The 18,995-nt window shown below is 41.3% G+C and overlaps 1 protein-coding gene across 2 annotated transcripts in view; it reads right to left on the bottom strand.

Annotated features, from left to right (window-relative positions):
• Positions 1-3,768: 3,768 nt before the first annotated feature.
• The window catches only part of UFM1 (ubiquitin fold modifier 1), a 30,223-nt gene continuing 14,996 nt past the window's right edge, over positions 3,769-18,995 (bottom strand). The window contains exon 6 of one of the 2 annotated variants that reach the window (XM_082335482.1): positions 3,769-12,619. In XM_082335482.1, coding sequence (XP_082191608.1) covers positions 12,507-12,619 — 113 coding nt within the window. In that variant the 3' untranslated portion in view covers positions 3,769-12,506. The remainder of the gene's footprint in view (positions 12,620-18,995) is intronic. The other variant, XM_082335483.1, reaches the window with a different exon arrangement.

Here is an 18,995-nt window from a genome sequence, read left to right as displayed (position 1 = left end):
TGAGCCATTTGGAGGACTAAAACCAAGTAAGATATTAAAATTTTAGGTAAGTGTTTCAATATAGTACATGTCTTGGATGTTACATTGAGGATTGTCCGGTTCAGGCGTAGCAATGAATACAGTCTGTGGAGACACATATGTAACCCAGAAGAATAAAAACTTCAATGAGTGACATAGAAATAAACCCAAGACATTTCCCAAGACCTTGAACTGTTGCAGAGGGCAAGAAATTGTTTGGGGAGTATATGATTGGGAATTGCGGTTGTTGCTTTGAACCTTTAGAGCTACTAAGAGAGAGAAAAGAACATTTCTCTGAATCTGTTGTGACATCTAACCTTCGTTTGCCTCTAATCAGATTTGCATTCCTTTTTCTTTCCTGATTGTAGAAATACATCAGGTGGTCATAGTGCTGCTCCTACAAATATCACAGTACAAAAAGAAATGTAGGTATGTGGCTGAATTTAGTTTTGTGATTACATAATAGACTTTCTTTCCAAAGAAAATTGAAGCAGGGTATTAGAAGTATGATGTTATTTCTCTAGTTTATTGCCAAGCAGTCTGTGTGCAATATAAAACCCAATTGTGTGAAGAATCATATTTAACTACAATGATCAAGAAACATCCTCCATCTTAGAAGCAGTGCATCAAAACAGACTGCAGAAAGCGGGAGGCTCTACTCCCTCTTGTGTGACTATTATGCAAGCACTAACTAGTAATGATTTCCTAGCTCCAGGCCATAACACAAAGAACACCAAAACCAAAACACAAGAATTATTCTTGATTTTTCCCCTAATCATACAATTAGGTCACGACAGGAAATACATAGTGTTGTGCATGATCAGCTCTATGTTCTAGATATTACAGCCCTCATACTGGGTATGTATGAGAGTAGAGTAGCTGTTTTGGGACCGGTCTGCTGGTACTCTGGATCAAAATATCAGTGTGTGTCAGACTGTCCGTACTCTTTCTTTCCAAAAACTTTGCACTTCTTGTTGTTGAACTTCATGAGGTTCCTGTTGGCCCATTTCTCCAGCCTGTCAAGGACTCCCTGGATGGCGGCTCAACAGTCTGGCGTATCAGCCACTCCTCCCAGTTTGCTGTTGTCTGCAGCCTTGCTGAGGATACGTTCTGTCCCATCATCCAGATCATTAATGCAGATGTTAAACAGGACTGGGCCCAGTACTGACCCATGGGATACAGCACTAGTCACCAGCCTCCAACTAGACTTCATGCCACTGATCACCACCCTCTGGGCATGGCCATTCAAGCCAGTTTTCAATCCACCTCACTGTCTGCTCATCCAGCCCGTACTTCATCAGCTTATCTGTTAGGATTTTACGGTAAACAATGTAGAACGCCTTGCTGAAATCATGGTAGACAATATGCACTGCTCTCTCCTCATCTATCAATCAAGCCAGTCACCTCATTGTGGAAGGTTATCAGGACTTCACAGACTCTAAAACTAAATGGAAGTTTTCTTTGCCCATCGTTACTGTTTTGGCATATTTCAAAAGCATTAGAGCCACTGAAAAACTAAAAATAACTAAAAAGAACATAAAGAAATATTTGTAAATATTTTAAACACTAATTTAAAAATATGACCAGCATAACAAATCTAGTTGGATGTGGATTCATAAATTAATTACGGTACTTTCTGCACTGACTAGATATCCACCAGGAAATTAATTGAACTAATATTTACAATGAAACAATACACTGTATAAAATTTGGAAGTACTCTTGTGCTATATTAGAAATACTAAAGGTGTATTGATTTAAATCCATTACTGTTAATAGCTTAAATTACATATCCGCAGCCTGACCTAAGAATTATGTCAAGTCAATAGGATTCTATAGCAGTATAAACTAATTTCAGTATGACAATTCTTTCAATAACTGGAAAAAAAATGTAATATTTGACAGAAGTGTCAGTCTGTGGAGTAGACTTGATCCTGTGCAGATTTTGTCAGGGAGCAGCGAGGGCCAGCGACTGCCTAAGGGATGGGGAGCCAGGAACTGGGGAGGGCTCTCCTGGGGCGGCAGGGCAAGGCCTGGCAGCCAGGGCCCGTCCCACCGCCCAGCCAGGAGCAGGGCAGGCCCTAGCCCTGAGCATCGGGCACCTCCCTGAGGATGGGCCACGGCCAGGCCGGGATGTGGGCCCGTGGGTGTGAGACCAGCTCGGCTTCAGCATCGCTAGGGCAGGGACTGATGGTCCCGGGGGGCTGACACGGGGTCCTGGGCCGCGGGCAGGGCAGAAGGAGCACCAGGAGGAGCGGGTAGGGACAGGCAGGGCTGGCAGGGCCTCAGAGCCCTGGCAGATTTTGTCATGTGCACAATCCTAAATCACAAATGAAATTCCGTTTTGTGAAGGGATTGCTCATGGGAGTAAGGCATTAAAAGTTTATGGGGTAGGAACTGGACTTTGAAAGCAACAATCCAGAAATATTAGCTCCCCAAAGATTCCGTAGTCTTTAGCATGCAAGGTACATACTTCCACGCACACCATAGGGACAGGACAACCCCTTCTTTGGTGATGGACAACAGGAGATGTGCAGCATACTGCACAGAAACTTGGGATGGACAAATCTATACTGGCAATCACGGAGCCTCAAGCAAACTTTTATGAAACTTTAAGGACCAGAAGAACATTTTAAGGCTTCATCCCAAAGAGTTTATTTTCAAAAAATATTTTTTGGATGGAAGCTTGAAGCATCCTATCATCTCCACTGCATACACACAGGACATCTCATCTGCATTAATTTAGTCAAAATATAATGTTTGAAATGAACATAGTAAAGCAAAGTAGGGAATACCAGAAAAAAGTCTGCTTATGCAATCTCTATTTCTGCTCGCACATGTGTTATGAGATACCCTTCACAGGAAGGGAAATCATTTCCCTCACATATGTCTGTTTCATTTACTGCATGGGTGAGGGATCCAGATTACTGAAAGTCATCTTCAAATTGCGATGGGAATTCAGACAGAAACATACTCACTCTGTCCCAGTTACAGGAAAGCATTTCATTAACAAGCCAAACATTTACAGCAGTTGCAGATAATGGGCAAGACTGAGTACAGATGTCAATAGGTTCCTTCTGAATCTTCAGCAATTATGCTGGTTTGAGCATTTATTCAGAAACATCGGAAAGCATCAGCTTGCATTCTTACTGCCACATTCCCAACTGCGGTGGACAGAGACCTCCAGCACCAGCCTGCCTGCTTCTCTGTTTTTACAGACAGCCATATTTCATTTTCTACTTCATAAATGATCTGACTCTAAATTACAGAGGTACTTTGTTGTCACTTCTTTCAGGGGTGTTGTGGATGGTATCCATTGCAGTTATGTCTTTCCAGTTAAATATTATGTTTCTTTAAACAGGGACTGCGAAACTGTAACTTGGAAAGAGAGGAAGCTTGCACCTTCCCAGGAGACCTACTGCTTGGGTAGAGGGAGATGCCCCTGGGTGGGAGAGGCAAGATCTGGCAGACTGCAGTGAGGAACATGAAGATGCCAGGCCAGCCCCAGAAGGGAGTAAAAAGCCTCCCTGAGACCAGAGGGATGGAGCGGAGACTTCTGCAACTCAGAATACCATTGGGCTGGCTGGAAACAAGGACCTGCCCCACTAGGATACAGCACACAAGCAAGACAATTATGTACAAAGCCTTTTTTATTTCTCATTAGTTTACTTAGTGTCTTTGTGTTTTCAATATTTCAAAAATAAACTATTCTAGTTTATAAAAATAAATTATTCTATCATCTCTTTGAGTTTAAAAGCTTTTCAGTCTTACTTGGGATGCTCCCAGTACAAGAAGCTCTAGGCAGATCTATCAGAGAACTCCAGCTACTTTGGTTCCTGTCACACATGGTTGTCCCAGACCTTCTCATTCCTCTAAAGATCAGAAGATGCCTTTTAAATTCTAACCTACATTTATTCAAGGCAATTTTGTATTCATTTGTTCTTGTACCAATACTGACTTTTAGCTTAAATAGCTTGTTTCCCCCTTAGTGTTTGTTGCTCTCATGTATTTATAAAAAGAAATTATACCCACTCTTAGCCGTCATTTTGCAAGAATGAACAAGCCCAGCTTTTAACATTTCTGTTCATAAAACAAGCTAGCCATTTCCCTTATCATTTTAACAGTTATCTTTACATTCTTCCCATTAAGATTCATCTTCTACAATTGCTAAAACCTGCAGCTTTAGGGAGTGTTCTCAAGCAAGGTCTCAGCAATGCCCTGCATTAATTCAAGATTGTCAGATGCTACATCCTAGATGACATTTGTTTTCTCATATGACAGTCCATGATCCAGACATTTTGTGATGGACTGCTAAATTAATGTCTTTCTCTGCAGTATTTCACCTTTTCTACAATGCATGTCTTGTATAGGAAACAGGAGTCTGAAATCTGCCCTGGGGTCAGATGCCCAAACTAGTGTGGTGAAGTCCCAGTCTTTTATCAGATTGCGTCCTGAGGATACCCTTTTCATCATGACTAAGTCCCTTAAATTCAGTCTTTCACATCCAAATGCAGGTATTCAAACAAGTAATATGTGTTGTTTTTTTTTTTTTTTATCTGTACACTTTGTTGAATGCACAACGAATTTGTAAACACATTTTTTTTCAAAAGAAATGGGTGCACTGGGAAAAAAAAAAATATAATTTAGTCAAAGAGGGTGTGATTCACATTCCCCAAAGTGGAGATACTTGTACCTGAACTAGTCATTCAGGCCCACTCTGTTGACAATGGAGAAGAATCATTGCTATTCCTCATACCTGTTCCTCATCCTAAACCTTTGCCATCCTGGTTGATGTCCCATTACAAACAGAGGACTTGCTTTTTCCTTGCTTTCTCTCTTTTTGTCTGGATTCCACTATACATCTGGGACAGACTGATGTGTTTAGGACAGTTCCCCAGAAGGGAAGGATAGCAGGGAGGTCTCATGGCCTGCATGAATGCATCATGTAACGTAACAAATGTGACAGAAGAAGTTTGCCATCACTTATCTCAGGGACTATCACACAGCAGACATACAAGATGAGGCCTTGGTCAAACAATGATGTCACCTTGTTGCCCATGGATGCTGGCAGAGAGCTCCATCCACAGTTTTAAGCAAACTCTTTTCCATGTTTAATGCTTCTGCCAGCAAGAGTCCGTAGCGAGCCCTGTGCTTTTAACAACTTCAGAAATTAATTTCTGTAAACAGGAATTTATTCTGGATTTCTAGATAGGCATCAAATTTCGCAGGCAGCTATAACTAATAATAACATACTGTATCAGAAAGTTTTGCCTAGTTCTTACATACAGACATTTGTAATTCTTGCTGTGTCTGTCTTGCTTAGAACTGTTATTCTACATAGTGCCAAAATGTAAAATTTATGTTTTTAAGAGATGAATGAAGCAGCAGAGGTATACTGAGTTTGTAGCCATTTAAGGCATTTTCCTTCACTGAAAGCTACAGCATGAAGCATGCGTTTAAACTCGCACCTGCCCTCTGCTACATGAAGAACTTTACTCAGAAAGCAGGCCAAATAAATCAATAAAGTTTGATTAATTAAATTCTCCTGTCTTGCTTTTTCTTAGGAACATAGTGAATGCACTTTTATCCCCTTGTGGAGTCATAGATCTGTATAAATAAATCCTGATATTTCCAGAGGAATAAGTTCTTCCTCAAGTACTTTCCATCTTACAATAACATGCCATACCTTCCATACACAAATACAGACGCACCAGTTTTTATCATTTGAGGCATTCTGTTCTGTGGGGTGATTTTTTTTTTCCCTATCATGAGATTTTAAGAGAAAGGTCTTTCCATTTCATCACCTTTGTGCTTTTTCTGATGAAAAAAAAAAAAATTATCAAAACCAAGACTGTTCCCAAATCTTACCTTAAAAATGTATGAACCAACAGGAAGCGCTCACTGAGGAATTAGAAACTGAATATTACTGTAGCCTTGTTGACTGATGTACATATTGCACTAGAAAGGCAATTTATATTGGCTTCATACAGATACTGTTCTGTTTGGTTTCTCACCTGTATATAAACTACATCTATGCTTCCATTATTGCAGGCTCTCCTACTTGATACTGTTACCTACTTTCTACAATTATATCTCCTGATATAACAAGTTCCTAGGGCTTCCACTACTGGCAACAGACATTTTGCCAAAATAATGTAGCTCCCATTTCTAGAACAAAAGTGTCTGGCTGTAGCTCAGTTCAGTCCTTGAAGGAAAACATGCCAAGAAAGAACAGAGGAAATCTTCCAGTGTTATCACAACCTTGGAGCCAGAGCGCCCTTATAATCACATTTACCCCATTTTCTGGGAAGCACATTCTCTTGGGGGTGGGGGGAAGCTTTACAGTTTACAGCCCTTCCTCTCTGATGTGCAGAAAGGACCTGCATTGGGAATATTAGAGATAAAAGGAACAGAGCTGGAAAAGAACCAGCTCTAACGTATCCTTCTCTCTCTTTCCTCATCCCACCTTATGCAGGTTGGTTTGTGCATGAGACAAGGGCGCGTGATGGAAAGCAACTGTAACTAAAGAAAAGGCTGGTGTATTAATTCACTTTCCTGCAAGCCGGATCAAAATGTTAAGTTAGCATTTCTTAGTGACAGACAGTTTAATTACTAGGGAGTTTCCTGTGACAAATCAGTCACTCTCAGTTTGAGCTAGTCAGCCACAAAGCTAAAAGTTAATACTACCACAGATTGCTTTCCACAATCCACTAATAACAGGAATGCTGCTATTCAATAAACTACACAGCTTTGCAAAGCATTTTGTTTAACAATAACGTGAGCGTGCAGCAAAGTGGCAAGATCCAACATAGTAAGAATCCAGCAATTTGTGCGCCCCTGCAAGGTGCACACTGGATGAAATGCATGGGCTGTACCCTCCAACAATACGAACCCTATATTAGCTTCTACGGTTTTGAAGGCAAGGCAGATTTGCACGGTATTTGAAGTGGGATCGGGCCAATCTACTAGATTCTGCTTCTCTTATTCAAAATCAGTAGAACTTTACTCAGCAATTAGCAGATGGAGATGCTAATGAGCAGGAGGAAAGGCAGCATATGGGGGTGGGGGCACAGAACTGAGAATGTCAGGAGTTCATGCACACATGTTCAGAGATACCAATATCCATCTTTCAGGACATGCAGACACCTGGAAGATGAGCCCCCTTGTATTTTCACCTCCTCCTTTTTCCTTGATCAGCTCATTTTACTCAGCCCATGTCCCATTTACAATCAGTCAAAAACATTCATGTGAGCCTCTCTCCATCCTTGGAATCTGGAAGTTCTGTGCATCTCCTAAGAGAAGCACCTCAGTGCTCGAGAAGAGCTTTTTTATAGCCTCCATTAATAAAAAATCCTATGTTACTTAACTGAGTAAAGACTATTATTTACCTGAACTAATTCTCAATCAACATAATTTTTATAGTCTCTTACTGCAGTTAGGCTTATTTTAAAATGCCTGAAACATTTTCTCATGCTCCGTTTATTGTGTTTTCATCACTCTGCATGAGAGCTGGCTGTACTGATTATCAGCTGCTGTAGTTAGCAAGGAAATAATGGTGTATGGTGGATTTGTAGGACAATGGGATTAAAGTATGAACTATTCCAGAGAAAAAAAAGAAAAAATAGAAGATAACCAGACCAAAAAGTTAAAAACAAGGAACAAAAAAAAACCTACTGAGGAAAAATAAGGCACAAAAGCAGTTTATTGCTTGCTCAAAGTCACTCAAAGTAGCTTTGGCTTGCCAGTTTATGGCTTGCTCAAAGTAGCTCAAAAGCAGATTCAAGAATGAGAGAATTCTTGAATAAGCATTAGTGCTCTGACCAAAAGAGACGACTATTCCTTTGTCTCCCTGTCAACTATCTGCAGCACTCTTGGTCTACACCATATAAATGCCTGATCCAAAGCCTGCTCAGCTCAATGGAAGAGTCGGTCCTTGGACTTTTATAAGCAGGAAACAGCTGTAGCTGAATATATATCTACTTTTCAGAAAAATAAAGTACACTTCCTTACAGATGTGGAAAAAAACCAGTGTTTAGAAGAAAACACATTTCCCAAATGTCTGGTGTTAGATGAGCAGTGGGTAATCAATGACCTGAAACAACAGGATTCTCAAGAAAGCAAGCAGTAAACCATCCTGCAATGGGACGGAAAGCTCACTTTGGGTTAAGCTGTTTGCCAGATGTGCAAAGGGAAGCTTTTCTACCTCAAGCTACTTTCCTACCTCACACAACTGCCTTTCAGTTCTGAATCTTTTGAGCAACACAAACTTAGTTCTACTGAAGCAATGTGGAGAATATGAAAAAGCAGCAAGCATTAAAGGAAAAGTACAAAGCTAATTTCATGATTGAGTTGTCCAGACTGATATATTATGTTTCCAGAATACTGAAGCCTGTGTTCTGCATGCCAGATTTTTTCTTTTTCTTTTTCTTTTTCGGTGAAACTGTATTCGGTGTAGAGGAGACTTTTCCAGCTATATATATTAACATTCCAGCACTTCCTCACACACCAAATTAGTCCTCGGGCTAAGAAGAGAAAAAAAATACAGTCAAGGCATCAGCTAGACTGCGGATTAAGAAAGCAAAACAGGCAGGAGAGTTGTTCAGCAATTCAGAACAAGCCAGTAACATAGGCCAGTTTAATTGTGCTACATTAAATAACAGACATTAAGACTGTGAAAGGTCTCAGGAAAAGAACGGAAAATGGAATTCAAGGAGTTGGGATGGAACAAGGCTCAAGATAATGACAGATAATCTGAATTGGATTAAATAAAAGGAAGAAGGAAATTATAAAAAGGTAGATGGGAAGAGAATTCTGGGAAAAAAAAATAAGTGTGAAAAGGGCAGCATTAACTAAAGTGAAAAAAGCACCTTAGTGAAGAAAGATTAACATCTTTAAATGTGTGATGCAAGAAATTAATTGAATTGACAGAGCTATTTATGAGATTGAAAATTAATTTATTGCCTGAATACTTCTGACGGGAGTTTAATTAAAGCAGAATCTACAGGGTTTTTTTCAGCTTAGTTTCAAGCAGCTTTTTAATCTGCCTAAGTTTATGACCATTAATACTAGCTAGGAAGCTAATAAAACCAATGATCTGCAGAGAACAGGAAGCATCATCTCCCAAATCTGCGCTGTTCATTAGATGCATTAAGGACATGTTTGTTTTCTGTAAAAGCCTCCCTGACTGGAATCCATCGTACCTGTGCTAGTAGTCCACTTAGCCTAAACTTATTGACTAGGCTTCTCCTATACTCTGTAGAAATAGGTGCCTGCAGACAGTCATTGGTCCTATCAGCTGTTCTAAATATACACCGGGAAAAGAGGAAGAAGCAGCAGGCTTAATTTTCAAAAATTAAAATGGAGTTTGGGGAAAACTTTCTAAATATGAGTGTAGTAAAACACTGGACTAGAAAACCTTCAGAGACTGCAGCATCTTTTTTACCAGTACTTTAAAATAACATATTTGCAGAAACACTTTCCAGTGCAGCTAAGACTTATTCTTGCCTTATTTTTTAACTATTGCAGTACCAATAGTTAAACCAGATCAATTGTATTCATCCTTTTTCAATTTTAGACCCCTAACAGTTTTCCAGAACAGTAGTAGATCCCTTTGGAAATTCCACATATGTTGATTGCATGTAATTCATGCAAGCCTGTTGACAACACAAATAGTTTAAGAATTATTCTATTAAAAAAGTTACAATTCTTTGTACTTACAGTCTTCTGCATTAAATCAAATAGAATGGTGCTGACACTGTTTTTGGCAACCAAACTGAAGCAGAGTCAGTGCATTTCAGTTGCAGATCTTCCCTATCCAGCTAATAACAATATTTCATTTTTTAATACTAAAAGTTCAAATTAAATTAGGTAGATGGTCATACATATTGTTGATACTATAACTACTTATTTGTCACCTCACAGTTGTTGCTCTTTCTTTTTTTGGACAGCATTGATGTTTCAATCCACCATCATTGGATAACAGAAGTAATTATTTATCTTCATTTAGCTTTTACACTGGAACATGAATTGCAGTGCCATGCAGAAGATTTAGTATGCAGCGATATACTTTGCTCATATCAGGGAAGCATTACTAAAACTAATATTTGTGCACTAATGAGCAGGAATTTATTTTGCATTTAGCATCATCAAATGTCAAATCTTCAGACAAAAGCTGTCAAGGGTTTCATCAAAATAATTTCCACTAACTAGACAAACTCTGAGTTAAAACATCCTTACAAACATCTTGATTTTGTGATGAACACTGGAAGCTGTTACAGCCTCTCCTTGCCCTTCTAATTTGAGGTCATCAAGCAATGCAAGCATATCACAGCAGCAATTTAATAAAGCTTTGTTTTCCAGGTGATCCCACTGTTCAAACTGAAAATAAAATTTGCATTTAAGGCACAATATGAAAAAATGAATGCATATTTCACTTTGATAGCTGCCACTTTCAGTATAAAGTGGTAAAGTTACAGGTTTTCTTCTGATTTTATTTCGGAACGCTAAAAATAACGGATAACTTTAACTATTTTTAGAGCAGGGCTCAAGACACTCTATGTAGAAGCATAGAATCATTTAGGTTGGAAAAGACCTTTAAGATCATCGAGTCCAACTGTAAAATGTATTTGCTACGTTTCCTTAGCTGTGAGGGCTTCCCAGTGTAAACTGCATTACTTTAATAATTTAGACATAAGATAGTCTGCACGACTTTGATGACAGAAGACGTCTCCTATGGCAGCATCACTGATATCAGACAGATGACTGTCCTGAATGATCAGAACTGAAGGAATTAAAAAGTGGTTTTTTAGAGATGCCTGGAGACTAATCGCCTCTTCAGTTCATATTTGGAAGAGTCTGGAATCAGGACAACAGAATAACCACAGGGCAGTGGTCAGCAATGAAAGTTTGGAGAGAACTGCAGCAAAGAAATGGGATGTCAAGTCTCAGCCCCCGCAACACTCAAGTGATCTCATTTTTAAGATCCTCTAGAGATTTTTTTTTTTACCCCCCCCCCGAACTTTTCTGTGGCTGCAAATTTTTCTGGCATTGTGAGTTCCTTTGGCATTTCAGTTCTTGATACAGGTACTAAGAGAACCAACCAGGACAGGTGCCTTCCTCGACTTGCTGCTTACTAACAGAGAGGGTCTTGTGGGTGAAGTGGCAATCGGTGGCTGCCTTGGCCACAGTGACCACGAAGCAGTCAAGTTTGAAATCTATGGTAACAGGAGGAAAACTGCCAGCAGGACCTCAGCTCTGGATATGAGGAGAGCTGAATTCAGGCTGTTCAGGGAACTACTTAGTAAGGTCCCATAGGAAAAAGCTTTTGAAGGTGCTGGGGTCCATCAGTGCTGGTCATTTTTTAAGTACCACCTCCTAAGAGTACAGGAGCAGGCAATTCCAAAATGCTGGAATTCAAGCAGGTGAGGTAGAAGGCCGGCTTGGCTGAGCAGGGATTTTATGCTAGAACTAAAACAAAAAAAGAAAATGTATGACCAGTGGAAGCAAGGTCAGGTGACATAGGAGGACTACAGAGATGCTGTTCGCCACTGTATGGAGGAAATACGCACGGCTAAAGCTCAACTAGAGCTGAAGCTGACCAGTACTGTGAGGGACAATAAAAAGGTCTTTTTAAAATATAGAAATAGCAAAAAAGGCAGGCGAGAAATAACATTGGCCCATTACGCGATGAGCACGGTCACCTCACAAACAGGGTTATAGGCAAAGCAGAGACATTTAATGCTTTCTTTCCCTCAGTCTTCAACACCAATGATGGGCTCTGGGACCCCCAGAGCCCTGGGCTAGACAACCATGACTGCGAGAATGACAAACTCCCAACCAACCCTGAACTTGTGTGGGATTTGCTGCTCCAGCTGGATCCCTCTAAGTCAATGGGTCCCAATGGGATTCATCCGAGGGCACTTAAAGAGCTGGCTGATGTCATAGTGAGACCCCTCTCAATGATTTTTCAATGCTCTTGGGAATCTGGGGAGGTCCCCTTTGACTGGAAGCTGGCACACGTTGTCCCAATCTTCAAGAAGGGCAACAGGGATGACCCTGGTAACTACAGGCCTGCCAGCCTCACCTCTGTGCCTGGAAAAATCATGGAGAAGATTATTCTGGGAGTTATTGAAAAACACCTGAAAGACAACGCAGTCATTGGTCCCAGCCAGCACAGATGCACGAGGGGAAAGTCCCGCTTAACAAACTTGATTTCCTTCTATGATAAGATTACCCACCTAGCTGACCAAGGGAAGCCAGCTGATGTAATCTTTTTGGATTTCAGTAAAGCCTTCGATACTGTCTCTCACAGTATCCTCCTGGACAAAATGTCCAGCATACAGCTGGATAAACACATAATGCAATGGGTGTGCAATTGGCTGGCGGGTCGGGCTCAAAGGATTGTAGTAAATGGGGTTACATCGGGCTGGCGACCAGTCACTAGCAGGGTTCCACAAGGATCCATCTTGGGGCCGGTGCTCTTCAATATCTTCATAAATGACTTGGATGCAGGACTTGAAGGTTTGTTACCAAAGTTTGTCGATGACACAAAACTGGCAGGAGCCGTTGACATTCTTGAGGGCAGAGAGGCCCTGCAGAGAGATCTGGACAAATTAGAGAGCTGGACAATCACCAACCATATGAAATTTAACAAGGGCAAGTGCCGGATTTTGCACCTGGGTCGTGGCAACCCTGGATGTACGTACAGATTGGGGAACGAGAGGCTGGAAAGCAGCCCCATGGAGAGGGATTCGGGGGTTCTGGTCGACGGCAAGTTGAACATGACCAACAGTGTGCCCTGGCAGCCAAGAGGGCCAACCATGTCCTGGGGTGCATCAAGCACTGTATTGCTAGCTGGTCGAGGGAGGTGATTGTCCCGCTCTACTCTGCATTGGTGCGGCCTCATCTTGAGTACTGTGTGCAGTTTTGGGCTCCACAGTACGAAAAGGATACAAAGCTACTAGAGAGTATCCAGAGGAGAGACCCAAAGATGGTGAAAGGTTTAGAGGGGAAGCCGTACGAGGAGCAGCTGAAGTCACTTGGTCTGTTCAGCCTGGAGAAGAGGAGACTGAGGGGAGACCTTATCACGGTCTACAGCTTCCTCACAAGGGGAAGAGGAGGGGCAGGTGCTGATCTCTTCTCCCTGGCAACCAATGACAGGACCCGAGGGAATGGCCGGAAGATACGCCAGGGGAGGTTTAGGTTGGATATTAGGAAAAGGTTCTTCACCCAGAGGGTGGTGGAGCACTGGAACAAGCTCCCCCAAGAGGTGGTCATGGCGCCAACCCTGACAAATGCAAGAAGCAATTGGACAACGCCCTCAGACATATGGTGTGACTTTTGGGGTTGTCCTACGCAGAAACAGGAGTTGGACTCTATGATCCTTGTGGGTCCCTTCCAATTCAGGATATTCTATGATTCTATGATTCTAGGACAGGAGAAATTTAAGTCACAGGCTGATTCACAAAAGCACATGGCTAAAATTGCTTTCCTCTGTCATTTGCAGACATTTAGACATGGTGCATGAATCTTCAGCAATCCCTGATCCTAAAGGTTGAAAATCAATGGAAGATCTCCATCCTAAGTTTCTATGGCCACAAGATTACAAATAAAAATGAAATGGGTAAACTTCAGAGCAGCTTTTAAACAACAGATCCCTGGACCTGAGGCCACATAGCATTGACTGTCCTGCAATCCCTCTCTGGAATAGGTCTGTCTTGGATAGAGTTGGAGTTGTCCGAAACAAAGCCCTGAAATAAGAATAGTCACTACCTGAGCTCACTCTGGCCACTCTTACTTTGTGCTACATACATTGGGAACAGTATTTAGTCAAGAAATGGGAATTAAATCAATCTGACATAAATAATTGGACCATTTTGATTTCATTGTCACCCATAATGGGTAATATCTACTACTGTACAGTTGGCAAGACGTGCTGTGCCCTTGTGCATGTACTAATAATCTGCTCTGCATGGGTGGTGCTTATTGGCATTGAGTGCTCGTACGATCTTTCACTATTCGTGCTGGGGGTAAAGATGCCTAGCTGCTGTTATTGTTAGCCAGTATTATTTGTATCCTACTCAAGAGCCCATAGCAATAGAACAGAACCCTGTCACAAGTTAATGGGTCTCTACTGCTAAATCACTACTGCTAACTGGAAACGTCAATGTAAAAACGAATTGAAAGATGTTAATTTTTCAAACAACATGGATCCTCTGACAGCCTTTTATTGCAGTAATGCTATTTACGTTCCCTCCCCCGCCCATGTGAGGAAAACGTGGTTTAGAAAGCTACTGCAATAAACATTAGCTAATTAGCTACATCCAACATTGTCTTTTTGTTTTCAATTTAAACATAAAAAATGTAATTTACAAAATGGCTGATATTAACATCATAATGAATGCACATGCTTTTATAGTTCATCTATCAGATTCCAAACTTCTCGCCCAACTGTCACAGCATCACAGCTTCTACACAACAGTAGAGGATACTAAGATTTTGACTGTTCCCACTGGTCAAACTTTTACTGCCACTCCAGCAGGAGGTCAAAGACTGTAATCCTTTATAGGTATTCTGAGAAAGTACAGGAGTGTGGACAGCAAAAAGTGGTCAAGTAGGAAGAGCTGCGGCTCTGCCATGTCTCCACTATCTGGGCAGATACCTAAAGCAAGATGTAGCTCCTTCTCTATCTATGCCCTTTCTCTGCCTCAGGCTGAATAAAGTCGGCTCTGTCACTCTCTCCTTCTACATTATGTGCTTCTGTTCCCTAAGTATTCTGGTAGTCCTCTACCAGACTTGCTCCAGTTTGTCAATGCCCTTCTTTTGTACTGCAAGCCCTCCAGAATTCTGCTAACCATGAAGACCTCACTCTGATGCTGCCAGTTTGGAGTCAGGGCATTTCCCCTACCTCCTAGGAGTTTGGCTGCCTGGGCTCACCTACAGTATTAAGATGAAGATCCAATTTTCTCCTTATCCTGAAGATCAACCTCTCTCTCATTTCTCAGAATACTGAAAACAGTAGGCTACACGCTATCCTGACCTGAGGGCAGTCAGCACACATACATAGGCAACTGTAAAGAAAGGTGTGTACCACCAGAAAGAAAATGAGCACACACAGATACATTTCAGTATTTGGAGCTCTCTCTCTGGATTTGCCTTAGAAGGCCAGTGTTCTTCTCCCTCTACTCATGACCTCTTTCTTGTTTTAACTGCTGGCTGTTGGATATACAATACAGACATCATTCCCAGAACAAGGGCTGGAATCCCCCTCTGTCCAGTTTGAGGCACTGGGTTGTCAACCCAGATGTCGTTCTGGAGTCCCTCCTTATCATGCAAGAAGCCATACAGACAGCACAGAAAAAAAATACTTGCACAATGAATTCACAAATTTAGCGAAAAAAACCCCACAAGTCAAATTTGAGGTATGAATCTGGTCCCATATGCAAAGCTGTCTAGTTGTTAGGACCAGCTCCTTCCACTGCAACAACAGTCCTGTTCATTTCAGCAGCATTTTTCCTGTGATATGGTTCTATGTCATGCATATTAGAACAGCAGGCCACATGTCCTAGATTTCATTTTAATGCTTTCTAAAGAATTATCAACTAAACAGTTGGTAACTTACTAGCGGGCGACATCCAAAGGTGTCTCAATAGACTCCACAGAGGAGAACCTCACTTTTCTGGAAGTCGCTAACCTGAACAGGTCGGTCAGTTCAATACTGACTGCTTCTACTGAAGTTGTAGCAGCTGTAAGAGCACGTGCTTAACGTAACCATGCAGCAGTAACAGTAACCTGAACAGCCAGGTAAAAGCAATGGACTTGGGGCAAGAAATTACCACACTTACTTGACAGAGCTTTGAAATAGCTCTTTTGCCTAGCTCTACACAATAAAAATTTCAAGAAATAAAAAACTAAATTAGCAAGCCCAAGAACCGTTTAAGCCACTTTTGAACAGCAACCTGCTGAGGGTTATTTGCTTAGTTTGCACAGTTAGTACTTTAAGTTTGCAGAAGTCTCGCTATTCATTCCCCAAGACAGACAGTGATCAACCTCATTGCTTTTTTCATTGGCTTGTAGTAATTGCCTAATAGTCAATGATATTTTGAAACAGCCCTTAAAAATTAATTTGTGCCAGGACATAAAATTGAGTCTACATTATCAGAAGACATGACAACTGCTTAATGACTACACCTTTGATCTCGTTTTGGTAAGTGAGCAGGAAACGGGTACTGTGCTTCTATTTACCGTACTGCAAAGGTTTCTTTTGCAAATAGGGGCAAATTATTGGGAAAAAATACCAACGACTCTGTATGCAACTCATTCGAATTCAAAATAACTAACATTTGCTCCTTTCTTGACTCCTGTAATTAGACCTGGAGTCCTCTATAAAAAAAAAAACAAACCAGGAAACAGACCTATGTCTTTTAGAGCAGCACCCAAGAACTGATACAATGGCTGAAACCAGTAGGTAATTCTAATAGCTATTTCAGGAAAATAAGTTGGTCAGCATGGTGCCTGTGAAAATCCTAAGAGCCTGATCATACCACTTTTACTTGGGTGAGAAGTCTCTCCATACAAACAGTATTTCCAAAATAACTTGTGTGAGATGCATAACAGAGCCCTTACGATCAGACTTGACTTTAGCTCTGCTTGAACAAATGGCAGGACAACAACTTTGTTGCCCAGAGAGAATCACAAAGACTCCATATATGTATGGAATTATTCTTTGTAGTTTTGTAGTTTCTCCGTATTTAAAGGAAGCTGCCATTATTACTGGCATTCATCAGCCACAACTTACCACGCCATACTACACTGCAGCTCACTTATTCTGGTCAACTAGTAAAGGTAACAAGGTCCTCCTTCCTCAGGGAAGGAATTAAGAAAGCTGCACCAATCAGTTACTTACACAGGCATGTATGTTTAAAGTCTATATAAACCCAGCTTGGTGCGGAAGAAGTATTTCTACTTCTATACTCTACAAAAGTCACAGCAGCAAGTTTGGCCCATAGTAAAACCTACCAGCACTCTGGCAAAGCTAACATGCAATCCAAAGTATTATGAACTACTTCAAAAAAACCAGACATGAAAAGCAGTTCAAAGTAATGCCTGATCTTACAAAGCATCAGGAGCACGGATCAGTACTAATACCAAGCTATTTCTGATCATCCATAGCAAGAATGTTCACTAGATGTGGATGATATGCTTCAGATATATATTTCCCTCATGTTTACTGTCTTATAAATAGCCTACAGCTCTTCAGCTGAATTTCCAAGATGTTTATGATAGCAAACAGAATAGCCCACATCTACTAAAATCTTGTGGCTTTTGCTGTAAGAAGACATACAGTGTGAGCCTGGAATTGCAAAATGACCATGTACCACAATAGGCAGACAAAGCATATCCTTCACCTGTTTTTTTTTTTAACTTTTCATCAGACAGCAATGAATCTTTATCACAGCCAAGTCTTCTGACGATGTTGCGCATTTCAGCAGGCACTTCACCTTTGAGGCAGAATTCCACAGGGACAAATCCTGAACCTTTTTTAATGCCCAGACCATCCCAGACTTACTTCTTGTCAAGTCTCATAAGCAGTGAAAGGGATTGTGGATAGTGATCTTCCCGCTCCCACTGCATAGAGATCACTTTCCAGGTCTATAAACAGAACTTGATTATATGACAAACTTGATCTACTGTTCAAAATCAAAGAGTGATTTTCTCAAAAGCCTCTCAGGTTGGTACAGTTCTTACACGCAACATCCGGTACTTCTCATTAGTGAAAAGACACTGACAGTTCCCACTCACAGCCTCAGGATTTTCTTCATAGTAATAAACAGGAACACCTGCACCTGGTCTTTCTGTCAGTAGCTATTTGTATGCATTCCAAACCCTTTAAAATCTCCTTTCCAGGAACATTTAACCTCTTCAGGGAGATAAAGGAGACCAATTCTATACTCTGAAAAAATGAAGTAGTAGAATCTTTTGTTTTCTTCTTCAGTACACACATTTTCTTCTTTGTAGACATGTACTGGGCTTGAATGGCAAGGTTTTGGTAGCGGGGGGGCTACAGGGGTGGTTTCTGTGAGAAGCTGCTAGAAGTTTCCCCTATGTCCGATAGAGCCAATGCCAGCCGGCTCCAAGATGGACCTGCTGCTGGCCAAGGCCGAGCCCATCAGCAGCAGTGGTAGCGACTCTGTGGTAACATATTTAAGAAGGGGAAAAACAACTTGGGGGAACAGCAGCTGGAGAGAGAAGCGAGAATATGTGAGAGAAACAACTCTGCAGACACCAAGGTCAGTGAAGAAGGAAGGGGAAGAGTGTGAGGAGGAAGGAGCGGCAGAGACATGTGAGGAACTAACCACAACCCCCATTCCCTGTTCCCCTGTGCTGCTGACGGGATGAGGCAGAGAATATCGGGAGTGAACTTGAGCCTGGGAAGAAGCGGGGACAGGCGGGAAGGTGTTTTAAGATTTGTTTTTATTTCTTATTACCTTACTCTGATTTGATTGGCAATCAATTAAATTAATTTCCCCGAGTTGAGTCTGTTTTGCCTGTGATGGTAACTGGTGAGTGATCTCCCTGTCCTTATCTCCACCCATGAGCATTTCATTGCATTTTTCTCTCCCCCTGTCCAGATGAGGAGGGGGAGTGATAGAGCGGCTTTGGTGGGCACCTGGCATCGAATTAATTTTAACCTGACAAAGCTTTCCGTAAAGAACAACAAGCCTTCCCCACACTCCCACCAAGGCTGCTGAACCTGTTGTAAAAAGAAAAAAAAAAAAGATGCATTCAACTAATTGTATCACATAAAAAAGCAGGTTTGTTTGTTTTCATGCAAACAAGTTCTTGTAATTTTGATTTTGAACAAGTCCCTGGGAGCTTTGTATCAATCGCTAAACATCGAGATCAAACAACAGCGAGTAGGTAGTACAATGCTATAACGTATAATATTGACAGGAGAGCGAAGTGCCTGTTGGGGAAGGT

Source organism: Platalea leucorodia (assembly GCF_965183815.1).
Source record: "Platalea leucorodia genome assembly, chromosome: 2".
NCBI classification, from domain to species: Eukaryota; Metazoa; Chordata; class Aves; order Pelecaniformes; family Threskiornithidae; genus Platalea; species Platalea leucorodia.
Note: the sequence above shows the minus strand (reverse complement) of the source record. Positions and strands in the feature narration are given on the sequence as shown.